This window comes from Xyrauchen texanus, chromosome 6 (genome assembly GCF_025860055.1).
Source record: "Xyrauchen texanus isolate HMW12.3.18 chromosome 6, RBS_HiC_50CHRs, whole genome shotgun sequence".
Lineage (NCBI taxonomy): Eukaryota > Metazoa > Chordata > Actinopteri > Cypriniformes > Catostomidae > Xyrauchen > Xyrauchen texanus.
This window is the reverse complement of record NC_068281.1, coordinates 41,604,061-41,629,099: the sequence shown is the minus strand read 5'-3', so window position 1 is coordinate 41,629,099 and position 25,039 is coordinate 41,604,061. Positions and strand designations below refer to the sequence as shown.

General features: G+C 38.3%; 1 protein-coding gene across 5 annotated transcripts in view; it reads right to left on the bottom strand.

Moving 5' to 3' along the window:
- The window catches only part of LOC127645174 (adhesion G protein-coupled receptor L2-like), a 145,984-nt gene that overhangs the window by 80,484 nt on the left and 40,461 nt on the right, over positions 1-25,039 (bottom strand). For all 5 annotated transcript variants that reach the window (XM_052128691.1, XM_052128692.1, XM_052128693.1 and 2 more), the window contains exons 3-5: positions 12,046-12,259; positions 5,200-5,309; positions 433-1,233 (exon numbers count right to left, since the gene is read on the bottom strand). In XM_052128691.1, coding sequence (XP_051984651.1) covers positions 433-1,233; positions 5,200-5,309; positions 12,046-12,259 — 1,125 coding nt within the window. The remainder of the gene's footprint in view (positions 1-432; positions 1,234-5,199; positions 5,310-12,045; positions 12,260-25,039) is intronic.

Below are 25,039 nucleotides of genomic sequence, written 5' to 3'. Positions count from 1 at the left end.
TTTTATGTAGCACGGCACTAGCGCACTCGCCCCTGCTGTTGGTGGTCTAAGATTAGAGGTGAGGTTAATAGGGTTACGGCCTTAATAGATGGGAATGGGACCGCAAGAGCAGCCACTTGATGAGTCTTTTAAGAGTGAGTCACTACTCACATTATCTAAGATAATCAGCCTTTGCTGTCACAGTCACTGCAACCTTCACACATAACAATATTTGTAAACCATCCCCAGAGCCTGGGTCTGCTATTTTTGTTTATAGGAGGACTCTCTTTAGGGGGCTGGGAAAGAAAAGCTCTCCTCCATCTCACACTTGTATCACTACTCGAAATTAAAACTCAGCCATCCGAAACATCCTATGCTTCGGGCATATTAGGGCACACACATGAAAAATCAGACCACACCACAAAGCCAAACCGAGACCATAATAAGTCTTACCTTCAGCAGGATCAGGTGGTCCGAACTCAAGACTGTATCGCAGAATGTAAAAATTATTCCACACGTAAAGGTGGTTATCCCTAGGGTTGTAATCCACAGCTGCGATGTATTGATACTGGTTGGGAAAGAGGATGTCAGTATACTCCCCTTGCCCCAACTTGGTGTTGTACACATAGTCTATCTGGCTCTTACTGGCCTCACTTTCGTTCTCCTCATAGGTGGAGCGCACTACATGTAGTACCCCACACACCATGAAGGCGTTGGAGGCCGAGCGTTTATCGTAGGCCGTCTCCCACATTGCCTCAAAGCGCAGAGTGTAGGGATTGAGTTGGCTCAGAACGATACGTCCATTGTTCTGCTCAGTGGCATAGATGACCCACAATCCACGCTCATCTACCGCCAAGTCGATGTCCGTCTTGCCTCCCCAACGATATGGCGAGGTGTCGTGGTAGTTGGCGTTGGCGACAATGGCCTCTCCGCTCTTGATCCGAGTCCGCAAGTCGAACTTGACGATATTTCGTGTTCGCTCCTTGTTGAAGAAAATGGCCCCATCGTAAGCCACAAATCCAGTTCCGTCCACACGGTGCGGAAGCTTGTAAGTAGTTGTCTGTCGACTGCTCCTCAAGTCGTCGAGTGAGGCATATTCTATGAGAGTGTCTGTGCGGTACGGAGTCCATGGCATAAAGTAGATCTTGTCACCGGCCTGCAGGGGGTCTTTGCACCAGGCTCCAGACTGCTGTTCTGCCTCAAAGACAAAGGCCGGATCTCCCACAGCTTTCAGAGTTCCAGGACAAATGAAAACTGGAAAAGAGGTCAGGAAGCAAGAGGGAGCATTAGAAACCCAGACACTACTGCACTCTGCACTAATCTTCTCTACACATATTCTTTTGGTCCAATATATGTATTAAATGCAGACTTCATAGACTAAAACATCACAATCTCATTTTGGAAGTGTGGAAACTGGTGTTGCGTGCATAGTCAAAAGGAAATACAAGAGGTTAGGTGAGAGCAACTGCACAGAAGGTTTTGAGTTGGCCTTGCTCCCTGAGATTGTTCTCAAACACTTAAAACTGAGAGGAACAGACAAAAGGGAAAAGGGGAAACAAACAAACAGCAAAAAAGCCCTGCAAATGAAAAGAGATGAGAAAGACGGCGCTAATGGAAAGATAAGACTCATTTTGGAATCGCTACATAATTTTTTTTGCATCAATGGCACTTGCCATCAGATTACTGGGTTTGTTGGATTGGTTCGCAAAAGCCATACCTTTGAAAGTAAACAAACATACATGGATTATGTCTGAGGAAAGAACTGACGACACATGAGAGGCAAGAGGAGGGGACATAGAGGTCAAGGACAGGGGGCAGGGTGACAATGCTGTTCAGGACAGATAGGATGACAGCCAAAGGGAAACGTCTTCACTTAATCACTGAGGAATACAAGGTACGAATAGGAGAGCTAGGCCCTTTGCCAAGCGCACCACTGTCTGAACCAGTTAGATTTGTCTGCAAAGTCTGTGGTGAACAGCATATGACATGCAAATGGCTAAAGGTTGTTGGCCTCTCTCTCCCATCAATATCATGTGACCAGAGGTGCCATGGAAGGAAAAAGCCAAATCAAATTAAGAAAGATTTCATTGTCGATGAACAAATCACGACGATGCCACAATCTTCCTTAAAGGTGATGTGTGTAATTTATGCACCACTAGAGTCTCCAAAAGGAATTGCAAAAATAATGATTGATAATGACAGGTTTCAGAAAACTCCCCCATATCTGTCAATGTTTGTCAAACAGATCGAGCCACAGTGCTTACACTTTTTGGGGGAATCAACAAATGGCTTGCTTATTGTAAATTACTACACAAATCACCATAAAAAATTGGATAATAAGGTTGTTTTGTCTGAGACTTAAGTTTCTTCAGGTTCAAGTTGGACAACCCAAGACACTAGAAGATATCTATATAGGTGTTGAGAAGAGCTTTTAAGTCCGTTTTAAGATTGTTTTAACGTCCAACCCAACGATTTGTTTCTTATCTTTTTTGGGGTTTTTGATTTGAGAGATCTTGTCGATATCATGTAGGGAGATGGGTGGGGGTGGGGGGGTGTCGAAACCATACAACACAAAACAAGGAGCTGAGGACTGAAAACCAGAGCAGTCATTTACCTTTTTGTTCCACTTCTATTTTGAGCCGTGCAAAACAAGAGAATTGAAAGAGCGTCAAGGGAGGGAAAAGATTAGAAAAGTCCAGAAAACTTCAACATTTGCATATACAGGCCAATGTGTTTCAGTCATAGAAGAGAACTTCCAATTGGAAAGAGTAATACAGCATATTCTCGGCAAAATGTTCATAGGAAAACACTCAGGTGCGACATCTCTGCTACGTAGAATAAGGGATAATGAATTACATTGCTATCAGTGGACACCTGACGACAAATAGAAAGGTACGTGGTTAGATAGAGAGAAAGAAATGTACAGAAGCAGAAAGTACTATTAAGTCTTAAAAGCCAGTATTAGAATAAATTTAAATGACACACCAGCATTTGATCTTTTCTTTATATCATTAATTACAAGTTTGAAATTCATCACACATTGCCAGAAAATGTTTTCCATAAATAATATTCAGTACATGTATATGGGCAGTTGAACTGAAAACTACATTTTTGGTTGCATGACCTTTAAATTCATTAAAGACTACATGGAGTATTTCTACTTATTCTGTACAAATATATTTGTGCTTTGGTCTTTGAGACATAGTTTTATGCAGCCGTTCGCATTTTGTTCCCACATGCACTGCAGCCAAGCAATGCAGAACTCAAAAAGTGGAGAAAGGGCAAACTCAGAAATGTCTAAAATGTGGGTGCACGTCTCCCCCAGTTATAATGGTTGCTAGGCCCCTGCTGTAAACCCTTATACATTTAGATGAATTTTAACCTAAAACCTTGAAGTTGAAAAGCAAGTTAATGTAAATGTTCTTTGTCAACTGCCCATATATTGAAAAAGCCAGAGATAATCATGCATTCATGCCATGTATTTATTTATTTATTGTTGTTGAGAAAATCAGTATCAAGTGGTGCAATATCTCCCAAAAAACAAAAAACACAACATAAAATCTCTTGGATAGCAAAATGGACAGGATCCTCCAAACAACCGTCTCTGAAAAACTAGAGGCTTCACTAGAGAGACAAACATGGAAAAAATATATGATTCAAAAGATGGAATGTTTTATTCATCAAAAGATGCATCGGGGTAAACAGCTGCAAAACGCGGCATCTGGACAAGAATCCGAAACCCTAAAGATAAGTGGAAGCTGAATTATTCAAGGCAGAGTAAAAATCAGATATTATTGAGGGCATGTAGGGCAGCCTTGACATTAGTCTCCTGTCATCAGTGATGGAGAAACAATGGCAGAAGATCGAACGTTAAAGCAGACACTGGCTCTGTTCCAAACCCTAGTGAGCTACCTACGGGCATCATCCCGATGCAAAAGCTCTTCCAAACAGTAGCAGCAACATTACGCTGCCTTCAAAGATATCTTTGGCCAAAATCTAAAACAGCCTGGACCTCCTTTGGGAATTAAATAATCCCAGAAAACCTCATTTAAAACATGTTTTGTTCATAGAAATGTAATCTGTGTCTACGTTTGTTTTTATAACTTTTAAAAAAAGCATTTACAGCATTTTCTACCAAAATAAATAAATAAAAGCTTTAATGTTTTTAAAAATTTAAAACGTGTCTATAGTCATCCCCTCTGTTTGTTTGTTTTTTCCCATAACCACACATAACTACAAAATGTCTACTTTCATGTTTGTTACACTGCCTGACTTACATTTTTCAAACAACAATAATATTTTTAAACAAAATAGTTCCACTGCTTATTTATTTATTTATTTTTGAGAAATAATAATGAAAGATTATTCAAAACTACATATGACAACACTTCTTTCTTTTTGTTCAAGAATTTTAGCTTTTAATGAGACTTTAATGTATTTACAGTCTCTGGACAGTTATACCTTTTAGACATTTTAGCTTCAAGTCCCAGAAAGTAAATCAATAAATCAATAAATCAATAAAATAACTTTGAACTAAGAAATTGAAAACATGTTCTTTAGTGTATTCAAGTTATTGTTAGAAGTGGGAGCTGCGTTTTAATGTATTTTTGTATAACTTAATAGATCAGTCTCACGTCATTGACCCTTAAACCAGCCTTAGCCTTGCTAGTTTAGCTGGCCGACCAGCAAAACCAGTTGGACACAAGCTTGGTCAGACTGGGCGACCAGCTTAAACCAGCTAAGACCAGCAAAAAAAGCTTAGAGTTTAAGCTCCTTTTAATTTTTCAGCACGGTTATTAGAGTACCACATTTGTTAGCTTAGCAACATGCTAACATCAAACTCTATTGGAATCAACTGTAAGAGTTACACAAATCTCTTATACACTTCAGTAGGCAGTAGACAGCGAGGCAGCTCACTAAGGTTTGCTACACAGCCATGATAAGACAGAGAATTACCTGAATTAACTTGTTAGCAATTATGCAAACCACATTGACTAATGCTAAGTTGAAATCACTTCTTCACCGTCATAAGATGGTAAGACCATAATACCACATATTAACATTTTACTGTGCTGTTTTATTGCATGTTGAATAGCTGAATAGTAAAAATAACAAAATAGATGATTTTAATCTTTAGTATCAAGTACAGTATTACAATACGGTATTCGATTTTTGCAATTGATATAACAACAAAACGCGAGATATTGGAAGATTACTTACTATAAGGGACACATTCGTACTGGACCTCTAGATACTTGTACGTCCCTGGACATGGATCCGGAAAGACATCCGAGCCTGTGATGACAACACACTGCGTCCGATTGTTACACCTGAAGAACAGAGCAAAAGTTGTATTACACTCAAAGAGTTGAACTCGATGATACTCATTGAAACTGTGTTGGGGGTGATTACTTCAGAAATGTAATTCGGTACTGATTTCAAACTAAAATTGTAATCAGTAACATGAACTTTAGATTACTTCTTTTAGCTAATATAATCAGATTACTTATTGCATGCTTTACCGAAACCATTAAGCACACTAAAGACCAAATAACTAATTTACTTCATTAAACATTCATGTGAAATCAAACAGCAATTGAGTATTTGTTAGTCGCTGAAGCTCAACCCCCCCCCCCATGGCTAATGTGATGAACTACACCAGTAGTTACTCGGCTAGGAGACTCGTGTGGACTCACAAGTGCTTCAACAGACAGACATTTTGAAGGGTAAAATGTGAGGAACTTGCACAAGAGAGTCTCTGGTATGATAATGACATTGCTTCATGGTTTCTGAAAGAGTATGAGTTTGGTTAATGACCTACGAGTGAAAGCGCAACACAATAAACACCAGTCGAAAAGCATTCTTCTGTTAGTTTCTTGGCAGAATAAAATCACCTGAAGTGTTTTGAAAGTGAATAAACAGTGCATTTGTATTCTACAGCTGGGAAAATACCCATCATACCCTCAAACAATCTTCACAGTAAAGACGGCTAACAAGTGTGCATAGCCAGAGCCTGTATGTGCGACACGTAAATAATGGATGAAATTAGTGAAACTTCAATTAAGCTTCTTATATGCGCAGGAATTGGTGGCAAACAGATGACCTTTTGTGCGAGACGGAGAGAAAAAAGCAAACTGGGCCTCTCAGCATTTCACAAAGAGTAATAAATATTTCAGAAGGTGGAAACCAAAGTCAATAAAGTTTTGAAAAGACAGTCCCCTTAAGAGTTCTATATTTATTTTATTAAATTTTTTACAAACTTTGACAATGTACTGCAAAATCTTCAGATATGTGTGAAAATATAAGTACTTTGAGAGCTTAGAGAGACCGAGTGGTCGCTACAGAGCTTGTTGGATGCACTTTTATTGCTGCGATCCTCTGATTGGTGGATCTTTGAGGAGGATCATGGGTAGTGTAGTTGTTCACCAATAACTTACTTTAACTTAACTTACTTTTAAACAGGATTTCTAAAAAATGAAGTTGAAATAACATGAACGGATGGCTTCAGCAAGAGCATATTGTACTGATTAACAACCTCGGCGTTCATGGTAGGTCTGTCTTTAAAGGTTTAGAAGTTATCGGTTGAAATGAATTCACCTATGGAAATAATGAATGGGATTTTTTGCTAATATTGGCCATCATTGATATAGTTAGCAATATATCATGCATGTCTAAAAGCACACTAATTAATAAAATCAAGTCAAGTTTGACTTGATACAAACACGCCTCTCCTGAGACCTGATATGACCTTTTCTAAAACACTTAGATTTGTTCAGCGTCCATCAAGTGCACAATCTTTACATTGCCTTTGGATAAAGACGCCTTGTAACATTTTTGTCAATTGCGTCTTCCTTGCATCATGTTCTACAGAGCGGGGTTGTATCATAGCATACTCACGTGCAGTATCCTAGATGTTAACCCCGAGACTGCATGGCTTTGGGCTAACTGAGAGCTCCAGAAAGAAAATATTAATTAAGAAAAAAAGAAATGTCATTGCTTCTTGCCAAGGGCCAAAGACTGCAGGTTATTCTGATAGGGAATATAAAACGCAAGAGCAAAATGTGCAAAACACCCTGAAGGATTGCGTCTTTCAAATCCCTCAGCACTGAATATAAATAAGACGACTTAACTCTTTCCTGTGGTGACAATAAGACATCACATCGGCCAATCACCATGAGAGGAGCTCCGCTCATTTGCATGCAGAGTCAAACATCTGCTCTGAGGAGAAGAGCTGAATTACTGTCATTCAAGCGTCAGAGGTTTAACCTTGACTCTTGCAATGTTAGTCATTCAGTCACTCGGAGTTCACCAGCAGACTCAGACTCCGAACAAATGAACCAAACACTTCATGTTTAGCTGTGCAGTTTAAGGGTGAAAAGAGCCATTTGATGTTTATTTATTAATTTGTTTAATAATTGCCCACTCACTCTATAGTGTTATATAATTTTGTCAACATTAAGCAGATGTTTAGCATGCAGATTGACAGTGAATAGTCACTTAACGTTTATTTATTCATTTATTTAATAATTGGCCTCTCACCTGTAATTGAAAAAAAAAAAGAAAAAATTATACTGGAAATAAACACGATAAATGTATTTCTTTTTTTATAGGTATACAACACACACACACACACACACACACACACACACACACACTCACACACACATTAGTGCAGCTATTATTTTGAGTACTTTCCATAGACATAATGATTTTATACTGTACTGACTATAGATTCTGTCCCCTAACCTTCACCCTTACAGAAAGACATTCTGCAATTTTACATTTTCAATAAAACTTTGTTTAGTATGTTTTTAAGAGATTTGAATTATGGGGACATGAGAAATGTCCTCATGAACCACATTTCTAGCATATTACCCTTGTAATTACCAGTTTATAACCTAAAACAAATGTCCTCGTAAACCACCTAAACCTGCCCACACACACTCACTCTCTCTCTCACACACACACACACACACACACACACACACTAATGAACACTCACACACACACACACACACACACACACACACACACACACATACACTCTACACACACACTCTCACACACACACTCAAACACACACACACATACTCTCACACACTCTCTCACACAAACACACACACTCTCACATACACACAAACACACTTTCACGCACATACACACAAACACTCACTCTCTCACACACACACACACACACACACTCTCACACACAAACACACACTCTCACGTACACACACACACACTCACTCTCACACACATACACACATACACTCACACACTCTAACACACACTCTCTCACACACACACACACACACACACACACACACACTCAAACACACACACACACACATACTCTCACACACTCTCTCACACTCTCACACACAAACACACACTCTCACATACACACTCACTCTCACACACACACTCACACACACACTCTCACATACACACACACTTTCATGCACATACACACAAACACACACTCTCATACACTCACACACACTCTCATATACACACACACACACACACACTCTCACACACACACACACACTCACACAGTTGTGTTTCCATGTTTTATGAGGACTTTCCATAGACATAATGGTTTTTATACTGTACAAACTTTATATTCTATCCCCTAAACCTAACCCTACCCCTAAACCTAAACCTCACAGAAAACTTTCTGCATTTTTACATTTTCAAAAAACATAATTTAGTATGATTTATAAGCTGTTTTCCTCATGGGGACCGACAAAATGTCCCCACAAGGTCAAAAATTTCGGGTTTTACTATCCTTATGGGGACATTTGGTCCCCACAAAGTGATAAATACACGCTCTCACACACACACACACACACACTCACTCTCACACACACACACACTCACACACACACTCTCACATACACACACACACATACTCTCACACACACTCTCATATACACACACACACACACTCTCACACACACACTCACACACACAAACACACACTAATGAACACACACACACACACACTCACTAACACACACACACACTCACACACACAAACACATACACACACTAATGAACACACACACTCACTAACACACACACACACTCACACACACAAACATTTTAGCCACTCACTTGAAGTAAAAAGTAATTAAAATTGGAATTCCTGGAAAACTCTTGAGTTAGACAACTTTGTCAACATCAAATTACTTTTTAACATGCAATTTGAAGGAGAATAGAGTCACTTGGCATTTATTATTTTTATAAATAAAAAACATTGTTTAGATCTCCGGAGAAACTTATTGTCTATTATTTTGTCAACATTCAACACCTTTTTAGCTTGTAAATTAGGGGTTAATACAGCTATAGTAATGTCAGTGTTTGAAAGAAATATATTTATACAAAATTAAATTGTGTTGATTCAACTTTATAGCATGTCATTTGACGATGAAAAGAGAAGTTTAATATTAATGTATTAATCTGTTAAAAAAAATCTCTTTCTGGGTGGAATTAAAAACACGCTGATCGTGTGTGTCTCTTTAAATGCAAATAAGCTGTGGCTCTACAATACCCTTTAACTTCTTATCCTGCACTACCTGTTTGGCTACCAACAACCTAATAGATCATAGTGGTAGAATGCAGACTTTAAAATGCTCTATAGAGCTAAAGTCAGGTTTATGGGCCTCTGACTCTGGCCAAAAATAGGCCTTCGACTGCAACTCACTCGTGCAGTCGCTACAGTGGAGTTTTCCGCCACAAATAGAGCTGGTTGGAGCTGGTTGCACTTATAAAATGTTAATATCTGGATAGCTTTAGATGTACAGCATCACAGCAGCACAGCGAGGAGTCTGCGGTCTGTGTGTGCGTGTGTGTGTGTATGTTCACACACACTCTGGCAGTTGCACAAGAATGTCCTGAGAGAGCCAGCACAAGCACAAGTGTCACTAATATAAATGGTATGAGAGCGCAGCATTACTCAGGACCACAGGTCTATGCCAACGCTGCCAAGCTCTGCCATTGCAGTCGAGATTTTCAAGAGTATACGACCTGAAATCGGAATGGAATTAAACTCCATGTAGACTCAGAATTTAAGGGCCGGCATCACACAGCCGGCACAAGCAGTCCTGGAAAGCAATTCATATTTCAAGTCTATTACAGAAAAGGTGTTGAGTTTTCCCCTCAAATCCCAAACTAATTTGTCAAACATGGACAAAGAGGCAGAATAACTTAGCACTTAGAGCTTCATAACTTAGCGCTCATGTCAAACCCTAATGAGGTTTCAAAAAATGACTTTTAAAGTGAACTAAATAGGGTTTGGTAATACAAGTGGTGCCTATTTATAAAGAACTAAAAAAATTATTCTCCACAGGAATTTTATTACGGAATTTCTTCAACTATGGGCACCATTATTTTATTAAAACTTACCCCCCCCATCTATTATAGATTTGTGAAAATCTATAATAAATTATTAATGAAAGTAAATATTATATATGTAAATATTATTATTATTATTATTATATCTATTGTTGCTTTGGTTCCTTGTAAAAAAAAAACTTTTAATCAAACTATGAAAAAATATATAATAATGTAATATTTAAATAACATTTACATAATTTATATGTTCAATTCTAATACATTATTATTATTATTATTATTTATTTCCTTATTAAAAAACAATAAAAAATTTCTGGTGTTATTATTATAAATATAAGTATTACGGTATTTCTTCAACTATGGGCACCAACCTGGGGTTGATTTTATTAAATCTCACATATCCCCCATCTATTATAGATTTGTTAAAATCAATAATAAATTATTAATTAAAATAAATATGTAAATATTATATATGTAAATATTATTATTATTATTATTATTATTATTATTATTATTTCTATTATTGCTTTGGTTCCTTGTAAAAAAAACGTGTAATCAAACTATGGAAATCTATAATAATGTAATATTTAAATAAATATTACAAATATTATATGTTAAATTATAATACATTATTATTATTATTTATTTCCTTATTAAAAACATTGTGATTATTGATTATTGGTGTGATTATTGTAATTATTGCTGTGGTTCCTTATTACTTTTTTTTTTTCACTTTTAACCTAAAACAATGAAATTATAGAATTAGAGATCTATATAATGTATTAAATACTTTTGATTAAAAACATTAAATTATGATGTATAATAATAATTATTATTATCATTATTATATTATTATTGCTGTTGCTTTGGTCTTAAAATGTCATCTAAACCTATGAAATTCTATAATTTATTAATTAAAATAAATATTATTTTATATATTATTTTATATTAAAATATATATTATTATTATTATTATTATTATTATTATGCTGTGTGAATTAAAACTGTGGCAATTTATCGTATTTGTCGTATTTATTCTCTCAGTTGTGCGTTCATTTCCATCACAAACAACAATTTTCCCAAATCAAAAGTTATTCTATTTTGTTACCAAGGAGATGACGGTCTCAGCAAAGAGCATGCTTGAGATGAAATATGAGACGTGTGATATCTCAGAAACAAAAACTCAAACACACGCATATAATCTGGTAAATATCACTTGAGATTTCCAATCAAGCTTTAACTTTGTCAAATTATTCTAATAGTGTGAAAATATTATTTCATTGTGTGTATTTAGGATGCATAAAATGCTAGCTATGAAATCAGCTTTAGAAAGACAAAGGAGACAGCCATTTTGTTTCAAAATAGTTTCAAATGACATTGTGGCAGAAATAGAGGTGATGGTTAAGGGGGAAAAAAGACAAAAAAATGACAGTTCTCAAGTGAAGCATGCATATCCAATCAAAAGTGTGTTTTTATTAAAGTATTTTGGCCACTGGGCCAAAAGTGCCCATAATTGGATAGACAACCATAAAACATTTTGAATGTTTAGATCACTCAATAATTGCATCATCAACAAAAACACACACACAAAAAAACTTCAACACAAATAATGTGCTCGGTAAAATTCAGTATCTCAAACCAAATCGGAAGCATGGAAATAGCGTGGACATTTGGACTACAGGCAATGCTTGGCACTTAGCCCTTTACCTTTGAGATATGATTTTATAGGCGTCTGGGAGGTAGCAGTTAATGTTTTCCATCTGGAACGGGTCAGCGTCGCAAATCTTGTTGTCTGTGCGGCCGTAGTTGGCTGTTTCTATCATGATGACATCACTCCCTGGGCAACGGAGATCGATGGGGTAACCCTCACACGACAGCTCTCGCCGCACCAGACCAAATGGTAAAGCTGCCCGACTGAAAGCTAAAACAAAGGAAAGAACGATTAGCTGGGTTTGGAACATGGCGGTAAGATTCCAAAGCAGTGAATGGGAAACCACAGGAAAAATGACTTTTGCATTTCCATTTGCACCAACAGTAAATGTTAAAAAAAACAATATAGCTACAAGCAGCAACTATTGGGCCAGGCAAACCAATGGCAAGCAGAGTGGTGAAAAAAAGACCTTAGTTCAATGACTTATTGTGTAAAACAAGTGCTTATAACTTATGACGAACAGGTGTCAATGTCACCAGATTGATATGGTATTTTAAAGGCTTGGTCACAATGTAACATATGAACTTTAATTTCAATACGCCAAAGCGTTCATGAGATACTTATTGCCATTTTATTCATTTATGCGATACACGAGAACAGTTTGACCAAGGAGGAGTTTGAAAAAATAGATTTTCAATTACATTCAAAATGGCAGACAGGAAGTATTGCAGACCATGGCCAATTGGGTATCATTTAACTCAGTATGCCCCAAGGAATCTGAAGTATTGATCTTTGGCCAAACTATTCATAATTTATAAGCTGTGCCAAAACTGTGCAGGTAGTCTCACGCTTGTGATGACATACACCAAATTTCGTGTCAATATGCTGAAGCATTGCAAAGATTCAGCCTAACGTCCATTTTGGCGCACTCGCCATCAAATTTGTTGATGCTGTAAATGGACTGGATGAATGGATTGGTGTATTATCATACATCTCAAATTGTTGTAATGACTGTCTATAAATGATACATGCTCAATTTCAGGCAAATCGGACATATGGTCTAAGAGGAGTTTGAATTGAATTCAGAGTTCGGAAATTCAAAATCTACTGGCCGGAGCATAAAAACCATGCAGCCAATGGGGAATTGGCATGACCCAAGGGCTGCAAAAAATATTTGTTGTTTCTAGGACTTTCGATTCAAAAGTTAAAAGCCGAAACGTAAGTGAAATTTTGAACTGTTGGAGGCGCTAGAGGGTTTGAGTTAGAGACCCCAAATTTTGTGTGGGTGCTAATCATACCCATTAGGTGACAATTAGTGTGCCAAATGTCCACATTTTCCTACAAACGGTTCTATGGGCTGTTATACACTTCAAGAGTGGACACAGAACAATAAGAAGACTAACAGAAACAATATGTGCTTGGCCCCCTAAAAATCCAGTATTAGGTTTCATTGACTTTCCCAAAGAGGAAAACAAAAAGAAAGCTGTAGATTACAACAGTTAGAAGAGCGATACGTTGATATGTTTATTTTGTTGTTCCCAAAAAGATGACTTCCACAGGTAGGCAATGATGTGTGTAACAATACTGTGATAAATCGCAATTTGCAAATAAAAACTCTAAGTGTAGTGCTGTAGTGCTAAGACCAGTCAATTACTGAAACCACAAACTGCCAAGAGACGCACTTGACTAATGCAGCTGAGCTGTTTGTAATACACCGATCAGCCACAACATTAGAACCACCTGCCTAACATTGTGTAGGTCCCCCTCGTGCCACCAAAACAGCGCCAACCCCCATCTCAAAATAACATTATGAGATTCTATTCTTCTCACTACAATTGTACAGAGCGGTTATCTGAGTTACTGTAGACTTTATCAGTTCAAACCAGTCTGGTCATTCTCTGTTGACCTCTCTCATCAACAAGGCGTTTCTGGCAACAGAACTGCCGCTCACAGAATGTTTTTTGTTTTGGCACCAGCCGGAATAAATTCTAGAGACTGTTGTGTTAAAATCCCATGAGATCAACAGTTTCAGAAGTACTCAGACCAGCTGTCTGGCCCCAACAATCATTCATTCACGCACAGTCTCTAGAATTTACTCCGAATGGTGCCAAAAACAAAAAACATCCAGTGAGTGGCAGTTTTGGTGGCATGAGGGGGACCTACACAATATTAGGCTGGTGGTTTTAATGTTGTGGCTGATCTGTGTTTAATCAGGACTACAGCTGACTCATAAGTATGTTTGTCACTTGTTACTGGAATATTCATTGAGGTCACAAAAACAAGTTACTGAAAGACAAAACGGTCAGGGAATTATACAATGACTTTTTATACATATATAAGTAGTTTTTCAAAACCAGTGTAGTAGCGAATCCAAGTCGTCATAGTTATAAATCATGGCACATCTTAAAACCCAACCACTAGGCATTTATCGCTTGTAAAGCAAATAGCAAACAGCTTCAAATATTAACTACGACTCATAATATTTTGATACGTCTGCAAACAGTTTACGAACATAAGGTAATTCCAAGTGCCCCTTTCAGAGTGTACCTTCAGTATGCATTAATGTATGTCAACAGATCCTGCGGTAAAGTCACAACATTATTACTAAATTGCATCAGTGCATGATGCGGTCCCGAAATATCTAGTAATACAAATCAGATGGGTTAGCATGTATGAACTGTATTAAAAATAAGAAACACACAGACAACAGTCCACTGAATTCCTATTCTGCTAAAAGCAAAAATCTTATTATCACTAAACCAATGCATTAAAATAAAATAAAACATTGCAACATTTTAATTTAGTTGAATGATGTCAGTGCATGTATTATCATAGTTGCATGATTAGATGCATTACTAACGTACTTGAATGACATCAGAAAGCATATTATAATGAAGTTCCATGCCATTATATTGCATGCACTAACCAGTGTTGGGTGTAATCTGATTACAAATGAATTAGTCAGTAATTATAGTAATCATTAATTAGAAAATTAAAAGTCATCAGTAATATGTAGTGGATTTATTTTCTTAGTTACTAACCCAGCACTGGTACTAATATATGGACTTGACTTGACTTGACTCTGCTTGCTTTTTGGGGGATTTCCACTGTGGATAGTACCTGGTACTTTTTTTAGTACCACCTCAGTCGAGGTTCCAAGCGAGCCGAGCCGATGCTAAATGTGACGTCAAAACCCTGCAGATCACTGATTGTTCAGAGAGAATCGTCACTACCAGCGTCATTGGATTTGCGACACGGGACATCAACCCGCTAGTTTTAAAGTTGGCAACAGTGATAGCAGTATCATTTGTTCACGTGACTTTCAAATTGTAAAAACAAATGGCTGTGCATAAAACCACGCCGTTGTCAATAAACGTGTTGCAAACGTTCCTCTCGTTAGTAGCCGAGGAGGGGCTCAAACAAGAGCTGGATGTGGCGATGCAACTATGACGATCAGCCTATAATCCCACCCATATTAAGGCTGCACTAAACTGCATTGGAAAAGTAAGCTCAGAGAAGTAAAGCCGAAAAAACCGAACCATAACGTGCAGTGGAAAAGTGCCAATACTTGAATGATGTTAAGCAGAACGTTTATATGTGCAGTTTTAATCGAGCTACAGGGGGTTTGGCGTAGTCGAGAAACAACTGCATTATCTACGTCTGTTTGTCTGTCCGTTTGCATGATAATTTTGCATGATGTAGTGTTGATTAATTATTGTTGTAATAATAATACACAGATGATGTCAGAGCATGTGCTAATATAGTTGATTTCGCAATGTATGCATTAACATAATTGCATGACATCATAATGCACGTACTAACGTAGTTGAACGATGTCATAATATATATTATACCGATATTTTGACCAGGCCGATTAATTGGCCGATATTTGTCCATTTTGCGATTATCGACAACCGCCTATAACCGTGAACACTTGGCCGATAAACAGAAGTGTTAACTTTCCTGTGTAACGGGGCCTGGTTAGCTCAGTAAGTATTGACGCTGGCTACCACCCCTGGAGTTGCGAGTTTGAATCCAGGGCTTGCTGAGAGACTCCAGCCAGGTCTCCTAAGCAACCAAATTGACTTGGGAGGGTAGAGTCACATGGGGTAACCTCCTCGTGGTCACAATAATGTGGTTCTCGCTCTCAGTGGGGCATGTGGTGAGTTGTGCGTGGATGCAACGGAGAACAGCATGAAGCCTCCACACGCACTAGGTCTCCACGGCAACAAGCCACGTGATAATTGTAACTGGGATTCGTCCTCTGCCTTCCAGATTGAGGCGAGTCACTACGCCACCACGAGGACTTAGAGTGCATTGGGCATTCCAAATTAGGGATAAAAGTGTAGGAAAGAAATAAACTTTTCTGTGAGACAGTGTCGAAATCTACCAATAGACTTGTCAATAGGGATGGGAATCGTAAGGTATTTAACGATTCTGGTTCCGATTCCAATTCCTCTTAACGATTCCGGTTCCTTAATGGTTCCAGTAATCAGTGTAGGCAACGGCCATTGAAAAATGTAAAGGTACTAACACAGTTGAATGCAGTGGCGTCGCGAGAGGGAGGCTTGAAGGGCTTTTATCGTTAACACCCATGGAGGGGAACCCCCCCCAGGACTGACGGCGAACACCCATGGTGTACCCCCACCCCAAGCAATGTGAAGTCAATGCATGTGCAGTCATGATAACAATAGATTGTTTGAAAATGTGCTGTAAAATGTAGCATTCCCAGCACTACCCTGCTCATAGACGTTAAATCTACAGCAAATCGCCACCAGCAATACACATCATTCGTTACAAGGCTTTCACTGGAACACATCTTTTCCTGTACTTAAGTATTTGTGAGTAAGATAGAGAAAGACAGCAAGAATGTGAGCAGCATGAAGTGTAATTGAATGTATTTTACAGAGGTGTCGATCGAAGCAGGGATGTCTGGATTCCACACGGGAGGAAAAATCTATACGCTGCGCTCCGCACATTTGACAAATCAGCCAAATAGCTGTGCAATTTGAAAAAAGAAGTCTTTTGCTCAACTGTGTTCTGCACAACAAATGAAAATAAAAAAAACATTTTAGAAAAAAAAGAGAGACTTTTTCATAGACGTCCTACTGAGGTTTTATCTATAGATATAATTACTGGAAATAAATGGGAGAAAAGGCAAACTCAAACCAGCTTCACCTACATGAGCAGGTGCAGACTAACCACAGCACCGCGGCTCTGACCAGATGTGCTTGACGCAAGGTGCTGCCACATGAGCATACTCTCAGTGATCACAGTTGTTAGCGGCCACATTTCATCCCGAGGGCTGCAGCTGCCATGCGTCTTTTCTGCTGTGTGCTCTCCAATTAGCCTCTCTCAGCCGGCTGCCTGCACCCGGTCTCATATAGCCATTCACTCACAGCTCTGTCATGCAAGCAACTACTAGTAGTTGGATGTCTCGCTTCTTTATTTCAAGATTAGTCTAATAATAACAACATTTCACTTTGCCATGCACAGACATTGCTGTTGTACTGTATAAGGGCAAGTGTATATTTTAGGTCCTGGTCACCATTTTTTTTTACCACCAATTCAGTTTTTATGGTCCTGTATTGTGACAAATGAAAGCACAAGATCGGTGGCATGTTGTTGTGACACACGATTCGGTGCATCAAAAGTTTAACCTTTTACTATCAGCCCAAAGTGTCCTGAACCGAGATCAGTCGGTTTAAATGAAATCAAATTATGCATAGCCTACAGCGAAGACAAAACACACAGTCCGCGTAGGAGGTTGAAATAGTTTCAAATGAGTATAGCGTTTAGTAATTCATGTCAACTACCCACAGATATTTAAACAGCATGGTGGTCAGTGGCTAATATTATGCCTTTTTATACATAAAGTTTTTTTGTATTACTGTAAATAAAGGTAAAGTTACAGAGTCTAGGCTTGGAAACCAAAAGTGGGTTCTTGTTCAGAACTAGCACCATTTTATTTTGGATCCATGACAAGTGTAGTCTAATTCCAGGATGAATGACTCTCATGAGCCAGTTTATTTGAATATAAAGCCCGAAACACACAATGCGACCAGTGTGGATCAATTAACAAACGAATGATTCTTATGAGCTGGATCTTTTTTTTGTTTGTTTAAAAAAATAAAATAAAAATAAATGTTCATTCAGAACAATATAGTTAGGAATGATTTTTTTGGATTGTAAGTATGCCTCTAAAACGTCTTTGAAAGTAATAAAAAAAAAAATGTTTGTGCAATAATTGGATTTCATTATCTCTTTCAGATCTGAAATTATCTCATCATTTGGCAACAGACTGCAACACTCAAAATAATTTTAAGATTAACGTATTTCCATTTTGTAACAAAAGTCCATCAATATGAATTGAGTAATAATAATAAAAAAAATATTAATAATTAAAAAACAATATATATATATATATATATATATATATATATATATATATATATATATATATATATATATACACACACACTGTAAAATTATATATTTTTTAATTAATTTAATTTGTTTAAAAATTACACTTCAATTTGATGGAATTTTCATATGAAATTTAAATGCATAAATCTTAAAATATTTATTTTTTAGCGTGTAAATATTTTCCATAATATTTCTTCCTCAAAAGTAAAGATCGTTAATTAAAATGTCAAGAAATGAGAATTGCACAATTCCGTACAATTACCATCCATACCTGTGACAGACAGTCAATTGAAAATATGCTATATAAATTGCACATATTATATACATTTATTCTACAATGTTTGGTTAAAAATGGTGTATTTTAATGTTTATCGCATTTCCCTTTCTAATTTCAAAGCAAGCTTATACTGTAACTTCAATCACAATTTCTTTGCTTATTTTACTTTTTATTTATTTTAAATAACAGATGCAAATTAATAATTTGTTCTGTTGTAATTTACATCATTGTACACATGCTGTTGATAGAGCTCATCTTGTATTGAACCTATAACATCAACATTCCTTTAAACACTGCATGGCCAAAAATTAACAAGTGCAAAACCAGCAAAGGCCACTTTGTTCCCTGAATTCAGATGTACATGTGAGCATATGGAATACGGTACAAAGCATGCAATGTATGGATTTCACTTGCTGCAATGACTCATATTTCAAAAGAAAACTCCAGTGTGATGTGACATAATGTTATCTGCTGACCTAGTTTACATTCACGGCTGTATGACCTATAAAAACCACAGTGAACCACACTAGTCCCTGATCTCTTGGGCCTCTAATCACTCCTCCTGTGTATTAGCATGATAATTAAATAACAGGTAACAGTTAAAACACCTAAAAGATCACTAAAGATGAACAAATATTAACAGCTTTTTGCTCCAATCAAAAAGATAATTCAAATGTTTTTGCTTTTGAAGTATACGGCAAAATAGGTCCAAACTGATGCATGTGTCATTTTCCAAAAAATGCATAAAGATCTGAAGCTACCTGCTCATGTCAACCCACCCAAGGCCAAACAGCGAGAGCGCTACAGCACAATAAATTCAAAAAGTTTCCTAGTTAACTTTCTTTCAGTATTTACGTATTTTATAAGATCTTCTGGTATTTTTCACACTTTAAAGCAATTCCTTTAAGCTGGCAATTTGAAACAATAAGAAAACTGTTTAAAGTAATATAGCTACAGTTTCCATTATTATATTCAGTAATAAATAAAATAATCCTCAATGAATCTCCAGATCCTCAATGTGGTCTCAGACATTTGGACACTACCGCAGATCAGGCAAAAGAAAGTTTGGTCATCTTGGTAGGTTACAACCAGTTTATGAGTTTTTAAACATTGTGCAGAATAAGGGATTGCATGTTTTGTGGCTTTTCAAACAAGCTGTTCATTCTGTCTTTGCACCCTTGTGGCTGCTCCACCAACTCCACCTTCACCACAGAAGCTACGCACATCCATCAAACACATGTGGTCTGCTCCCAAACAACTGTCAGCAGAAAGGCCAGAAATTGATGAGGTCTGTTTCTGGAGCGCCGGTAGTCCCCCTACACATGACGCATGTTTCAGGGGCCCTGAGGGTCCAAGCAAACTGTTAAATCAATACAAGGAATTGGGAGTATCTGGAACTGAACCTGGGAGCCCATCTAACAACTAATTACAAAGCCAACCATAACTTCACCCCCTGGGGTCAACAAACTACTCGTGACACAAATATACTCTGATACAGGAAAACTAAACATGTTCCAACTTTATCATAAAGTCTTAAATGGGAACAAAATTCTTATGAGTTTCTGTATTGAGTCTGGCTTAGGACATTTCAAGAGATTGTGTTGGCATATATTAAATGGCAGACAGGGGTGAGTGTTTTGGATATGTCTTTGAAAATAGTTTTGACAACTCTGTTTAGTGCCACTAGTGGTTCAGAAATAACACGGATTTCTGGAATACTTGATTCTAAATGTTCAACCACAGAAGTCTGCATTTAAAAAATTTTGTATCTTGAGCTCACAGTGAAGTCGGAAACAGCAGGTTGACTTTTCTTTAGCGGAAATTAGCCTTCGGTTACCGAAATGTGAAACGCTGCCACTAGTGGTGAAAGCAGTAAGCGTCATTGGGCATGTGTACGTGTGAGCTCCAATTTCCAGATGGAATGTCCAGAGAGGGGCGCCAACAGTGAGTTGTGAAGCGAATTGTTTTTAGCTGTAGAGCCTGTAATACATTGAAGAGGAATGCATGGCTCATTAACTGTATCTCCCAACCCAAACCTAAAACTAACCAACAATGGAGTAAAAATGTAATGTTAGAGGGGAAAATGCAACCTCCGAATCGCACTCGTCAAAGATTATAGGAACACAATACTTCCTGGTTTCAAAAATGTCCAATAGGAGATGCCGCTTGTCAGTGAGTCGGCACAATGAGGCCGATCTTAGGGTGCCAAAACTCTTGGAAACCCAATGCCGACTTCCGATGTGATCATGCTGGTATAATCGACCGTCGACAATAAAATCAAATTTCTCTTTATTTGTTACCAGTTCTCTTGCATCACTCCACAATCTTTCTACCCAAAATAATCTCACAAAAATGTCAAGAAACCAATATGTCCATTCATTCATGTATTTGGTAACTAGTCATGTAATTATTACGATAAAGCACAGTATGCTTTATTTCGGTGTCCTGATCGCCCTCTCTGGGTTTATTTTGTGATAAAGACTGGCTTTACCAATTAGCGCATTTACATGCGCGATCTAACATCAATTATGCTTATTAATCTGGCAACGTGTGGTCGGCATGTAAACACATTAATCGTTTTCCTTTATTGGGTAAGGTCTTAAACAGTTTAAGCATAAATCGATCAACTCACTTAAATGTTTGCCAATTCCTCTGATTCCATGTTAAGACCTTTACCAGCATTCTTACTGGCCAATCTAAAGTGTGCAAGTGTTGTGCGCATGCCTGTTTATGTTCTTACAAACAAGGTTTCGGGGGTACTTCCTGTAACAGTGTAGTACCCCCCGCAAAAAAACACTGTAAAATTTAAATGAGAGGGAAAAGGCCAATGCGGAGCAGCAGTGAGAGAGAGAGAGAGAGGAGAGAGAGATAAAAAAAAAACACTTACTCACCAGTTCTCCGATACGCCGTAGCTTGTTCCTCGGCCACTCCTCCACCCTCTAACGGACAACAGTCGCACCTCCCTGGGCGGATCTGAGGCAGACCTCCAGTCCCTGGCGGACGGAACGCCCTGCCGCGTTCTTGGGGAACAGAAGGGGTCTCCCCCGCCACTGGCAGCGGTTCTCCCGCTCCAGGCGGTTGGCAGCGAGCCCCTCCCCGCTCGGCGTCTTAGACCCCGCCGCGTTTCAGCGGCTGGTAGGTGACTCCTCCACCCCTGGCAGCAGCCCTGACCGCTCCAGGCGGTCGGTTAGGAGCCCCTTCTCCCCTCGCGGTCGGCTGCTCCGTTGGGGTGGATGGTAGTGGCGAGAACTCTACTATGGAGTATCCCTCCTCCTTCACGGATTTCGGCACCAGTGTAAAGCAGTCAATGGAAAGGAGGAGGCGAGAACCGGTTTTACAATATAAATAATATTTTAATGAATAACTTAAAGACAAACACACACATGATGGACATGTCCGTAAACTATCTCTCTCTCCTGCACAATCCTCCGCAGTCGGCCTTTATCCCTCGCGGAGGCTTGATTAGCCTGATAAGGGACTGGGTGTGTATAATCACGACCCGGCCCCGCCCTCCGCCCCGCCACACTTGCGTTGTCTGATTTTTTTGAATAAGCTGATTTTCAGTAGCTATCGATGTATTGGTGACAAAATATTCAGCGAGAAAGTTTGTAGGGCAAGACCTCATGTGTCTTTTGGAATTTGATTGAATTGTGGATGTTAGACAATCAAATTATTGGGTAATGTAAGTTTTCCCAACCTACATGGCCTTGATAACATCAGCAAAAAGGCTGTTTCGGAAGCAGAGAAAGATGTTTAATTTTGATGATAGGTTATAAGAACACACAAACATACATTATTTTCTTTGACGTAACTTGCACTGATAAATTGCACATAATAAGACCAGACAAGTCTACTTTATGTTGTCCACTCTGTAGTCCAATAGTGTAATAGGCTAAAAAATGTGTCTTGTCTCTCTTTCTGGCTCCCTAGAGTAACTTTTTTGAGTTTTTCAAACTCTACATCTCAGCAAACCATTGCCAGCAGCAGTCAAGATTTACATCAAAAGCTGAGAAGGAAAAGAACCAACAGCAGCCTTCAACAAGCCTGCCAAAGCTTGTCCCTCTTTATTTCACGCTCTCTGATAAATTAGATCATGTTAAGGGGGTATCCTGGGCCGTAAATAATATATTATATGGAATGTTTGATTATATTGCCATGGCAACAGTTCTAGCCAAAGCATAATTGGAGGTGATCCCATTCCCCTGGCCTTGTTGACATTGAAGTTTATCAGGCATTCTGGTCAGCGACTTGGAAAAGTAACTTTTGTACTGCACCTTCCTGGCACCCTCTCTGCAAGCAAGTGTCAACCCATACCGTCACACAATATAGCACTTTTTGCATGACTTTGTGTTCTGTTGGTTGACAGACAATAATTTGCGGGTAAGACCAACTCTATAATATAAATTTGGTTTTCTATCAACACCCATGAAATTGGATGTCACACTTTAGCTTAGATGATTGCATTTCATAAAGTTTAAACGAGAAAAACAAAACAAATGCTATGAGGAAAACAGACAGGCAGTAATGTATTGCTACAGTTGTTGTTCACAGATTTCGAGGTATTAGATAACTACAGCTAGGCACATCGAATGTGTCATTTCAGCTATACAGACTAGACTATCAAGTAACAAAGTAACATTGACCCGAGCAAGTCATCATTCGACATCAAAATGTCTTGGTTTGCAGCTTTGTTATTATAAACAACATTTACAGAAAAATGACAGTTCTGTCATTATTTACTGGTAATGGTTGCCATTTTCCATGCAATTACAATAAATGTGTACTGGAGTTTTCAAGCTTCAAAAAGGATGACAAATGGCCATAAAAGTGGTCCATATGACTTTAGCTGTTTACTGGAGAAACAGTACATCTGGATGATCTGGATCATTGAATCGGTGAGTGGAACGGGTCATTCAGACTTATGATCCCAGTTCAAAACAAAATATTGAATGAATATTGAGTTGAATAATTACATGAATGAATCATGTAAGACCAGTTCTATGAACCAAATCAATCAAGTCATAGAAAAATACCTAGTTCAAAACAATGGTTTGTTCCAATTCATGAATTAATAAAATAACACCAGTATTGTGAACCATATCAACCGATTCATGGAAAAATACCCATTTCAAAACAACAACTTGTTTTGATTTGTGATTAATAATATAGGACTAGTTTTGTGAACTAAACCTACCGATTCATGGAAAAATACCCATTTCAAAACAATGATTTCCAATTTGTGAATGAAAAATACAAGACTGGTAACCAATTCATGGAAAAATACCCAGTCCAAAATAAAGATTTGTTCTGATTCATAAATGAATCATATAGGCCAAAGACTGATTCTGTGAATCACATCAACCGATTCATGGAAACATACCCAGGCATTGTTACTTTTCTCCAGAATGCTCCAAGGAGAGCAAGAGCAGATGTTGAAATTTTCTGTGAAACACAACTAATGTGTTTGTGAAAGCTATCGTATGGCTTCAGATGACTTGGAATACAGAGCAAGAGTCGTATCGTATGACTACTTTTATGGTGCTTTTGCATCATTTCGAAAACATACAAAAAATCCAGTTTTTGCACGGAAAAGAGTAACAAGTGCATTCTTCAAAATGTCACATTTTGTGTTCCAAAGAAAGAAAGAAATTCACACAGGCTTGGAACAACAAGAAGTTTATTAAATCATGGCAGAATGTTTATTGCTGAGTGAACAATCCCTTCAAGATAAAGATTTCAAACCTTTCCAGCTTCCTTCTGAAAATGATCCCAGGTCAGTGACCATATGGGTGGAAAAGCATGGCCACCACCGTGCAAGTAAGTGTGTGAAGGCTGGTCCAAACAGGAGGTCTGGGCATCGGGTGATGCTTGTCACCCTCCATTAAAGCAGCTTTGATTGTCCTTTGTGGCTGTGGAAACAGAAAACAGCTGCATGCAAATCCAACACACTCCCCCTCAGATGGCCCCCATTGTGTCCGGGACTCCTTGGTCTCCATAGGGGAATTTCTCAGAGAGAAAAAGTGGTGGAGAAGAGAAAGGGAGGGTGTCACCTTTAGAAAAGTATGAGAGGCCCTGGAGGACCCAGCAGGGACTTCTTGAATCCACTTGTCTCTTATGTGATTTCATTCCCAGTATTACGAAACGCCAACTGTCTTCGGAAGAAAAGGAAAATGTGCGACCAAAGCACAATTGCACCCATGTGTCCATAATCCAGAAAACAGAGCAATGCAAGGCTTAATGTACAGTAGACACATCCAGGGGTGAAGTCAGGATTTGCAAAAAGAGGTTCCTGCAAGGGGGGGAAGGGGGATGGGGGACGCTTTCTTGTTAAACTTCTTTTAACATTA